The sequence below is a fragment of the Coenobita brevimanus genome, chromosome 27, assembly GCF_032717465.1.
Source record: "Coenobita brevimanus isolate Jiangsu-jjx chromosome 27, ASM3271746v2, whole genome shotgun sequence".
NCBI classification, from domain to species: Eukaryota; Metazoa; Arthropoda; class Malacostraca; order Decapoda; family Coenobitidae; genus Coenobita; species Coenobita brevimanus.
In genome coordinates, this window is record NC_136980.1 from 35684973 (window position 1) to 35696734 (window position 11762).

The following is an 11762-nucleotide window of genomic DNA, read 5'->3' on the forward strand; positions in this document are numbered from 1 at the left end:
TGACCCAACCTCTGCTTCCCCTCACTGGGGCCTCAACATCCTTCCTACTATATGTCCAGTGACCATACATGACCCATCCTTGCACCCTACTTCGTCTTCCAATCCTCTAGCTCCTGTTTTGTTTTCGTTTTTAAAGGCTCCAACATGCTGCATGTGTCGGCCTTGGTCACCTAATGGCGGCTCTCCACGCTGCACGATCCATTGCAGCCTCCCTGTTCAGTCCTTTAACCCTGAGGTCACACTTAATGACCTCATCCCATGTCTTTCTCGGTCTACCCCTCATAACCCCACCCTCAATATTAACACTTCTCACCTTCCTCACCCAATTATCATCCCCCATCCTCTCCACATGTCCAAACCATCTCAATCTACCTCTCCTCATCACAGCACCAATACATTCCAGTCCCATCCTACCTCACAACTCTTCCGTCGTAAACCCAGCCCCTCCAGGCCTTGGACGCAGGGACGCACTGCACATCCACCTAATCATTGTCATTTCTGTACGTCTGAGCCGGCGAATATCTTCCTCCTTCACTGCCCAGGTCTCACTACCATACAGCATTACACTCCTAACACATGCTGCATACAAAGACCCCTTAGCACATAGGGAGAATCCTCTCACTGTCAGGAGAGGCAACAGCTCCCTGAACTTCTTCCAACCACTTCTCACCTTAGCCACAGAGCTAGCTCCAGCCCCACCTCCAGCACACAACATGTCTCCCAAATAACAAAACTCTTCCACACACTCAAGAGATTCACCAGCAAGTTCAATCCTTTCACGTCTGACAATCTCCACCAGCTCACCCCGACACGCCGTACACATAAAATCAGCATTATCTCGCAGTCTACCTCTGATACCACTACATCTCTTATGCACCCATTTATCACACACACCGCACAAGATGGAATTACTTCCCACGCCCTTGTGGCAAACTGCAGATGGCCACTCTCCCGCGTCTTTGACAGTACCGCCACCAACCCTAGATATCATCACTTTTGTTTTATCTGCATTTACCCTTAAACCCTTTTGCCCCATACCATCTCTCCACTTCCTAAACCTTTCCTCCGCCTCCCTTTTGTTCTCTGCAATCAACACCAAATCATCAGCATACAACAACTCCCACGGGAGTCCGTTTCTAAAGTCACGTGGAAAGGCTTCAAGTACCATAATAAACAACATGGGACTCAAGACTGACCCCTGATGCACACCAATGTTCACGGAAAACTCATCACTCAAATCTCCATTCACTCTTACCTGGGTGTGAGCACCCACATACATAGCCATAACCATCCTAACCAGCCACTCCTCCAAGCCAAGCTTTCTCATTGCCCACTTCACCACCTCTCTAGGGACTCTGTCAAAGGCCTTTTCCAAATCAACAAAAACAAAATAAAGATCCCTTCTCCTACCAATATATTTTTCCTGAAGCTGTCGAACAATGAATATAGCATCAGTGGTCCCCCTACCTGGCATAAACCCAAACTGCATCTCATCAATATTCACTCTTTCTCTAATCATACCTTCTAAAACTCTCTCCATTACCTTCATTATCTGATCTAAAAGCTTTATACCTCTATAATTTCCTCTTTGCAGGGCATCACCCTTCCCTTTATACACATTTACAATTACACTCTTCAGCCAATCATCTGGGACAACACACTCATAAATAATCCTATTTATCAGGTCAGTGACTAAACTCACCCCTATATCGCCTGAGGCCTTCAACATTTCGGCAGTCAACCCAGACACACCTGCTGCCTTCCCCACCCTCATCCTGCCTATTGCCTCACTCACAGTAGCAGTATCAATCAAAGGCCAAGGGCCAGACACTGGATCTGCTGGCTCCAAACCTTCTCTGTCCCAGTCAAACTCCTCATTCAACAACCGGTTATAATGCTCTCTCCATGCATCTTTAATATCCTCACTGTTCACCACTACCCTTCCTTCATCATTCTTCACACACTGCTCACCTATGATATCCCGATTATCCCTCTTCAATTGACCTGCCTAAAATACCCGCCGCTACCACACCACCACCCCAGGAAGACACAACGGTGGGGCTAGTGACCCAGTACAAGAGGGCCACCGGGACACTACTGTCCTGAGTCCTTTTTCCCCACAACTACCCGAACACCAGGTGAGCGGAATGAGGCAATGACCTTGCGAGCGGGACAGACGTCACCAGAATCGGGGTGGGACTAGGTAACACCGCGTCGACGGCCACTGTACGTGACGGGGAAGGAGCGGCCACTGTAAGCCCTTCAGTTACCACCCCAAGGGCAGGAGGCCCAAGGCTACGGCCAGAAGTGCATACCAGGGTAAGGGGACCCTCGGCTACGGCCTTAGTGTGCATCGGGGAGGGCGCTGCCTCTGTGCATCCCTCTCCTGCTGTGCTCTCCTACGGGAGCAACACCGCGTCAACGGCCACTGTACATGACGGGGAAGGAGCGGCCACTGTACGCCCTTCAGTTGCTTCTCATAGGGCGGTTAAGCCTACGGCTACGGCCAAAGTACGTACCAGGGTAAGCAGACCCAAGGCTACGGCCTCAGTACGTACCGGAGAGGACACGGACTCCGTGTACCTTTCTCCTGCCTTTTCCTCCTGTGGGAGCAGCGCCGCCAGCACGGCCACTCTACGTGCGGGGGAAGGAGCGGCCACTGTACGCCCTTCAGCTGTGTGCCCTAGGAGTCACGGAACCGCGTTCACGGCCACTGTGCGTGACGGGGAAGGAGCGGCCACTGTACGCCCTTCATTCATGGCTCTGAGAGCACTCCCGACGCAGGAAGTCCCTTGCGCGGCCGACCCCTTCCCTCTCGTCTGCTTGTGATGCCCTTTGTCACCATCCGGGAGTGTTGCCCCGGAGGTGTTGCCATTGTGGTGGCAAGGCCCAATCCAGGCCCTACCTCCTACCCCTGGGAAATCTCTGTTCCTGCCGGACACCAGACAGAGACGGTGCCGCAGCCCAACCCTGTCGGCGCCTTTCCCTACAGGCGACCGCAGTCCCAGGACCCCCAGGTCCGACCAGCAGCCTCCAGGCGAGGGCATCCCAGGCTCCCTCACCCCACGGAGCCAGAGGCGACAGGCCCGCCTCCTACAGCTGTTTGGCCCCAGTCCCGAGGGCCACCTCTCAGGTCGAGGCCCCCAGACCGGAGGGCCTCCCTGCACCCCACCAACGAGGCTCCAGTACGAGGGCCTCCCCTCAGGTCGAGGCTCCCAGACAGGAGGGCCTCCCTGCACCCCACCAACGAGGCTCCAGTACGAGGGCCTCCCCTCAGGTCGAGGCTCCCAGACAGGAGGGCCTCCCTGCACCTCACCGACGACCAGGACCCGGGCAGTGACTAGAGTGATTAATACCCAGGACACACGGGTAAATGGTGACGCCCCTTGTACCGAGAACAACCCAGGGGGAAATAACAGTGAACAGTGACCAAGTGAAGGTCCGTGTAAAACCAGTGACAGTTACCATTAATCTATAAGAACCCGATACCCGGCAGAACAGAAAATAGCCTGAGTCCTAAGTAAGAGAACTTATAGTACTTGCGAGAGTCCTAAATAAGAGAACTTACAGTAACTGTGAACGGAGACTAGGGTGCGCGGGAGGATCAAAAAGTCTGTATATAAGTGCCGCCGCGACTGACTACATCAAGTGTCGCGATCCGCACCCTGTCTAGTTATAGTAGTATTCACCCCACGGACTCTTAACCTTGTTCATTTCCAGTGCATCTAACTAAATATATATTCTGCCTAAAGATGAAACACGGGTATCGCAATATTATAACTAATAACATAAGTGTACATGTATAATACTGTGTCTAGAATTTGTGTAACTGTGAATCTTGGTGTCAAAGGCTAACTCTGTGTCCCTGTCTACTGTATATCCAATACCACTCTGTGTTATATTGTAACGGTGTAGAATTAAGGCAATAGATGTGTTAAGGTATACTGCCTGGTTTTTATGTCCTGTTCCTTTGTGGGTGCTTTACTTCCGGTCCGGAAAGAGGACCCCGCTCAGTCGCTGGTGTTCTTAGGACGAGAAGTCGACCTAAAAACACCCAGCATAACACTGCCACCCTAAATATCATATTTTTCCTTTCCCCATGATTTAGGTTATCAAGTAATAGTTTCTGTGACTCAGACTTTGCCCTGTATACCTCTCTTCTAGCCCTACGCTTGGCAGTCAAATATTCCTCTTTGCTACCACCCTTCTTCCATTCCCGGAAAAGCCTTCTTTTCTCCTTAACTGCAGCGTCTACACCCTCATCCCACCACCAAGTTACTTTATGTCTTGGTGGTCATCTTGTCCAACCGCATGTTACATCAGTAACTCTCAAGAAATTGTTCTTGAGGGCTCTGTACTGTTCATTAACGCCTCTGTTTGGACTATGAATAGCAAACTTAAAAGTTTAAAAGAGTATAAAACACCAAGACCTGCCACCATCCACCCTAAGGTACTTAAGGATTCCTTGGATATTAAATGTATTGGTCTGCTTAACTCTTTTGCACATGTAACACCCAACTTGAGATCTCGTCAGGACCATTTGTTTTCTCTTTCATTTACTCATCTCCTAGACCTCTTGTTCCAATATATGTTTATTTGTTAATATGTGTAGGTGTGCTTGTTCCTTATCATCTCTCTCAAATCTACATTCTTTTGTAAAAACTGAATGGATTTTTTTGTTAAGTCCTTCACATCTTCTTCACTGATAAAGATTTTCTCCTCATCCCTGATGGACTGTATTTTATCTTTGACTTTAGTTTTACTTCGTCTGTAGCTGTAAAACAGCTTTGGCTGATCAAGACTTTTATTTTCAATGTCTTCCTCCAACTGCCTTTGAGCTTCTCTTATCCTTGTTTAATCATTTCTTGCCTGCTTGTAGTTATTATATGCTCTCTCGCTATTATGTCGTTCATATCTGATCCACAGCAAATCTCTTTTCTCATTTGCTTTTGTAGACTCTGTATGGAACCATTTCTTTACCTTTATTTTTGTTTCTTTGTGTCGTGGGATATACTTTTGGACTCCTGTGTCATAAAATTCACATAGTTTCCTATATATGACATTTATATCTTATTCTTTTATTTCTTGTTCCCAGTCTATCCTTTAATTTCTTTTTCCCAATCTATTTCTATAAAGTACCTTTTTAGGTCATGACAGTTGCCCTTTTTGTAATTAATATGTAATTTTTATTATTGCTAACTATATCATATGCTATCCTGAAATTACAAATTAACACTGCATGGTTGCCCTTGCCAAAAGGAGGGTGATAAATTATGTTGTCAGTTTCATTGTCTTGCCTGGTAAATAAAAGATCTAGTACTGATGGATCAAGTCCTCTTTTGCTGCTGTTTTCCTTTACATGTTGTGTTGGGAAAACTCCTGTATAAGATCCAGGAGCTTTTGGTCCCAACAGCTTTCATAGCTTCTAACATCCAGAGTATTCCAATTTATATTTTTGTTGATATCTCCCGTTAGTATAGGTGTGTGTGTGTGTGTGTGTGTGTGTGTGTGAAGAAGTTACCTGAGATTCGACTGAATACTTACCCATAGTCTACTGTTAGTCTGTTGTTACAGTTTAGTATTATTTAAGGTGGCAGTGGCAGATGCTGGCAACCATCATCCACTCACTTGATGTAGTGATGCCTACAGAACATGTACCCATATTCAGTGCCTATGATGATGGCAGAATTGTGAAAACCTAGAAACTGATTAATAAGGATGAACTTGACATCTTTTTTTCATGTCAGGAAGAAGGAACCAAAGGCTGGAAGCCCGTAGGATTGTGCGCTCTTAGGGAAAAAAAATAAAAAAGTAGAAATGCTGTGGGACCTGCGGCGAGGCTCTTGTTTCAGTTTGCAGTGGTGGATCTCTCTCTTAAGAGAGAGATCCACTACCCAGATTCTGGAGGTGCCTTAACACTTCAGGTGTCAGCTGATGGCAGATGTGGATTCTCCATGTCAAGTTATCTAATACGGTACCACCTTTATGCCTCCAAAGGCTTCTTTAACAAATCCGCCAGAAGCAGCAGGAGAAAAACGCTGGCCATTCATTGGTCTGCTGGCTATTGCCGCAGGTAAAACTGGAAATAAGATAATAGAGAGCCAAATTCAAGATCCGTTCATTTCAAGATGTTTGGACACACTGTGTTTGAAAGACTGTAGGTCGTAGGCAATAGGAAATACAAAGGAAGACGGTTCCAGAGTTGACCTGTAGCATACATGAAGGACTAGGAGAATTGGTTAACTTGCCTACCTACCTACCTACACTGGAGGTCATAGGCGGTAGGAAATACGGGCAGAGGAAGACAGTTGCAGAGCTGACCTGTCTTTTAATATGATGTGAGACCAGAGTTATAGGGTCATCTAACACTGCTATGTCAACGGTATTTTGCAAAGAATTAACACTGCGGTCGTGTACACGGGGGGAGGGGAGTGTAGAAAGTGATCAAAGTGTTGCTTTAATTTTACATCTGATGTGGGCAGTAGTGTAGCATTAGGTGTGGCAGGGGTGTAGCATTATAGGTGTGGCAGGGGTGTAGCATTAGGTGTGGCAGGGGTGTAGCATTAGGTGTGGCAGGGGTGTAGCAGCATTAGGTGTGGCAGGGGTGTAGCATTAGGTGTGGCAGGGGTGTAGCATTAGGTGTGGCAGGGGTGTAGCATTAGGTGTGGCAGGGGTGTAGCAGTATTAGGTGTGGCAGGGGTGTAGCATTATAGGTGTGGCAGGGGTGTAGCATTAGGTGTGGCAGGGGTGTAGCATTAGGTGTGGCAGGGGTGTAGCAGCATTAGGTGTGGCAGGGGTGAAGCATTATAGGTGTGGCAGGGGTGTAGCATTAGAGGTGTGGCAGGGGTGTAGCATTAGGTGTGGCAGGGGTGTAGCAGCATTAGATGTGGCAGGGGTGTAGCATTATAGGTGTGGCAGGGGTGTAGCATTAGGTGTGGCAGGGGTGTAGCATTATAGGTGTGGCAGGGGTCCAGTATTAGGTGTGGCAGGGGTGTAGCATTAGGTGTGGCAGGGGTGTAGCATTAGGTGTGGCAGGGGTGTAGCAGCATTAGGTGTGGCAGGGGTGTAGCATTATAGGTGTGGCAGGGGTGTAGCATTAGGTGTGGCAGGGGTGCAGCATTAGGTGTGGCAGGGGTGTAGCATTAGGTGTGGCAGGGGTGTAGCATTAGGTGTGGCAGGGGTGTAGCAGCATTAGGTGTGGCAGGGGTGTAGCAGCATTAGGTGTGGCAGGGGTGTAGCATTAGGTGTAGCAGGGGTGTAGTTTGCATCATCGCGGGAGTTGACTGCACGACATAGCTAAGCAGCATCATTACCCCGTAAAAGGTTGGCAGTGTAGCCTCTGATCTTACTATCACACCTTGAGTGTTACATCTGTAGACTTTCACAGACATACAAATCTTAAAATCTTTCCTTTGCCCCACCACTCCAGTCTACGGTCTACAAGCACTCCGAGTCCACACTACAGGAGTACAGCCCGATTATCACGGACTTTCAAACTTCACTGACCCCCACTCCACAGTACTCCATTCCATCTTGTACTCTCCACTGCACAAATACCCCCCACCATACACAATAATGTACCCTGTAATTCTACCACACTTCACCCATCCACCAAATATATCACTCTATGAACTGTTATTCCCCCAAGGTCCAATACACTCCTGAGACCATGACACGGGCTGTTGCTCCAGTAAGAGATGGAATGAGCCAGCGTCATGCAGCCAAGAAGTTTTGTATTGAAATACCCACCCGACAGAGCGACCCCGACACCACCACCCCATGAGGAGGACATGGGGAGGTGACACCCACCCCAAGAGGAGGCCACGGGGAGGCTTACAGGTGTCCCGCGCTACACCGGCCCATATCCCCAGCTGTCTTATGCCCCTATTCCACTCAGACAGACCCACGAGAAGTGCATCGACCAGGTGCATTACCCTCTGACGGGAATAGCACTCACCAAACTCGGGGTGGGACTTGTTCTAAGACAGTCTCATGTAGGCCCTTGGTAGCAGAATCCACCAGACCTGCCTCCAATAGAGGAAGAGAACCTCCGGTCCTCGAAGTCCTACTTTTCCCCAGGGGAGCAGCAGCACAGCAGTGTCCATCGGATCTACTGTAGAAGGAGCATCCAATGATCTCGGATCCTTCTTCTGCCACCCACCTTCGGAAGCAGGTATGTCAGATCGTCAGTCAGACGACTTTCACCTGCAGTCCCAAGGAAGGAGGCGGGCCCATGGTAGAGTCCATCGGACCTGCCACCGGGGAAGAGACCACTGGCCATCCCCCACCTGCACTTTTCCCCCGACAGCAGGAGGACAGTTGAGTCCATCAGACCTGTCACAGAAGCCAGCAAGTCCTCCGGACTTTCTCCTCCTACTGTCCCCGGGACGAGTGGGGCTCTGACATGCAGTGTCCACCGGATCTGTCAACCTGAAGGAGTATCCCTCGGACCTCCTTCGTCCACCACCCTGGGAGGGAGCCTGGGTAGTGTCCCCTGGACCTACCAGGCGGGAATGTCCCCCGGACCTCCTTCCTCTGCCCCAGAGTGGGGTTCTGGTAGGGTCTGTTGGACCTGCCAGGATGAGGAACAGACCACCAGTCATCCCTCCTCCACTGCCCAAGAGGCTCCCTACAAGGGCGCCGTCTCTTGCTCAGCCTGCCCCTCCAGAGGCTGAGTGAGAAGCCCCTCCTGCTCCCCCTTCTCTACAAAAGGCCAATGAAGACTGCTTCCCAACAGGGCCCCCGTCCGAGAGTATCTGGAGTGGACCCATTGTGAGCCTGGGTGTCCTGTCCCTGCAGCCCAGCCCCCAACGCCCCCAGCAGCTGATGGACTTCCCTAGGGCAAGCGGCTGCAGACAACGCCTGACCAACTTCTCCTCCCAGCCGGACTGCAGTCCTCAGACCTCGAGGGGCACCCCACAACCAACCCCAGGCCCGGACCAGCCCGGACCACCCCAGACCCTCCTCCAGGACCCCCCACCACGGTCAAGGGCAGGCACTCTGCAGCACGCCTCTTAGCCCTGTTCAGCCCCTGTCCTGAAGGCCACCATACTCCCAGGGCCCCCGCCAGGAAAGGGCTGGCCACCACATCGGCCTCTAGCTTACACCGGACTCCTGATTATGCCGCCCGAGACCTGTGCCCCTATCGGGAGCACACCCCTGATGGCCCTCGTCCCACACCAGGCTGCCGCCTGTGCCTACCTGCAACATAGTCTCTGTGCGCCTCAGCACCCACCAGTTGTGTCATCGACTCTGTGCTACACTCGTGTCCCATCCATAATGCTATAGACCAGTGGTTCCCAACCTGTGGTACACGTACCACTAGTGGTACGCAAGGGCCTTCCAGATGGTACGAGAGCACTTTCGGGGTCATATGCAATAGTTAGTTGTCGGCACTTGGCAACTATTATAACGTCACGTAACGGTCCACTGGTGTCTGGAGCTGGCAGTTATCCCGCTGCCTCCATACTGTGAACGTGTATGTGTCTTATCACTTAGTAACGTAAGTAACCAAGAAGCCCTTGTCTGTATTTCCCTTCATTTGTTGTTATATTGTATCTTTGTTTATTTTTTCTATTTCTGTATTTATTTATTTCTTGATTAATTATTTTTCATATTTTTTTTCTTTTCCACAGGATTTGGTAACATGCCGAAGCGAAAGTATGTCCCGACATACATAAAGTATGGTTTCATAGCAATCGAACGTGGAGGAGAATCTCTTCTGCAGAGTGTGGTCTGCATGAAGACTTTCCAATGAGTCCATGAAACCTAGCCTACTCAAACGTCATCTTGAGACGAACCACGCGGACAAGAAGGACCGAGATCAGACCTACTTCCAGCGACTTGGCGAGAACGTGAAGCGGCAGCGCCTGGACAAGACTGGCCAGATGTACCAGAAAGGGGCAGGGATTGTCAAAGCATCCTATGAAGTTGCTCTTCTGGTGGCCAAAAACATGAAGGCGCATACCATTGCAGAGTCTCTCGTCATGCCAGCGGCAAAGATCTTGGTCAAACACGTGATTGGAGAGGAGGCGGTGGCGAAGTTGGAGAGTGTTTCCCTCTCAAACAACACTGTACAGCACCGTATCGAGGAAATGTCAAGCGACATTGCTGACCAAGTGATTGCAGGAGTGAGAGCCTCAAAGTTTGGGTTTGCCGTTCTACTCGATGAATCGACAGACGTCGCCAACTGCTGTCAACTACTTGTCTATGTCCGCTTCACACAGAATAATACTGTGAAGACTGAGCTACTGCTGAGCCAAGAACTGTCCATTACAACAAAAGGAAAGGATATTTTCAACGTTTTGGACAATTTCTTGAAGCAGAATGAACTGGATTGGGGAAAGTTAGTCGGATGCACGACAGATGGGGCTCCGTCAATGCTCGGTCGAAAGTCAGAGTTTCAGGCCCATGTGAAAGCTGTGTCACCAAGCGCCACCACTGTCCATTGTTTCATACACAGATTCGCCCTTTGCGCTAAGGTGCTCCCTCCGAAGTTATCATGCTTGAACCGAGTTATCAAAATCGTGAATTTCGTCATAACATCCGCCCTGAATACTCGGCTGTTCAAACTGCTCTGTGAAGATTTCGGCTCCGACCACATCTGTCTCCTCTACCACACTGAGGTTCGCTGGCTCTCCCGGGGGAATACAACGAGACGTCTCTTTGAACTGAGGGATGAACTCCTCGTATTCTTCATGGAGAAAAAACACGATTTTCAAAAAGATCTGGAGGACGAGGAGTTTATCTCAAGGTTGGCCTACCTTTCAGACATTTTGGGGGCCCTCAACCACTTAAATCTGTCATTCCAAGGGCCCAACTGCTCTGTCTCAGATTTCATCTTGAAGCTAGGAGCATTTGTCCGGAAGTTGGACCTCTGGATCAAGAACGTGGAAAGGAAACGATACGGAATGTTCGAACTCCTGACTACCCTTGAGAGCGAGCCCAATGATCAATTTTCCCAAGAAATCGTCCATCACCTCTCACTGCTCAAGACTGAGTTGATGTATTACTTCCCTGACTTGACATGTTGTGCCTACATCACCCATCCGTTCTCCGTTGATCCAGCCAATCTGCCTGTCTGGACCGGGGAACAAGAGGAGCTCATAGATATCCAGGCTGATGAGACAGCAAAGATGAAGCACAAGGAATGCTCTCCTATGAACTTCTGGGTAAGCATGGCCTCCTCGTACCCCACACTAGCTCGTCATGCTGTTCCCCAGCTACTGATTTTCCCCTCTACGTGGGAGTGCGAGCAGGGGTTCTCAGCCATGATGACCATTAAATCAAAGAGCCGGAACCGTCTTGCTGCGCCCGGGCATGATTTCTGATGTGCTGTGAGCAAAGTTATGCCCCGCATCGACCAGCTGGTGGAGAAGAAACAGATGCAGCCCTCGCATTAAATTGTGTACTTTGTTTTTAGTTTATTTGTGTGTTCTACTTGTGAATAAATTGATATCTTATCGATCTGAGTTTTTCTGGAACCTGGTGGTACGAGGCGACTGTATGGGACCTCCAGGTAGTACTCAATCAGAAAAAGGTTGGGAACCACTGCTATAGACCCTGTGTGAACCCCATTCCCCCCCATCCAGGGTGTTGTGCCCATGTGTAATGCTGTGACCCTCCTTGAAGTGTCACGTACTCTGTGTATGTGTATATCCCCTGTGTAATATTGATACCCTGTCCATATTATAGTGGCCCCTGTGTAATACTCGTAACCTCTGTGTCGCCCTGTGCGTGGCCTACTATGTGTGTTGTGCCTC

At 49.7% G+C, this 11762-nt stretch overlaps 1 protein-coding gene across 1 annotated transcript; it reads left to right on the forward strand.

The window, feature by feature from the left end:
- The first annotated feature begins 9761 nt into the window (after positions 1-9761).
- On the forward strand, positions 9762-11330 carry LOC145394539 (zinc finger BED domain-containing protein 5-like). The gene has a single exon (XM_080268374.1). The coding sequence runs from the start codon at positions 9762-9764 to the stop codon at positions 11328-11330; it is 1569 nt and encodes a 522-aa protein (XP_080124500.1).
- The last annotated feature ends 432 nt before the right edge of the window (positions 11331-11762 follow it).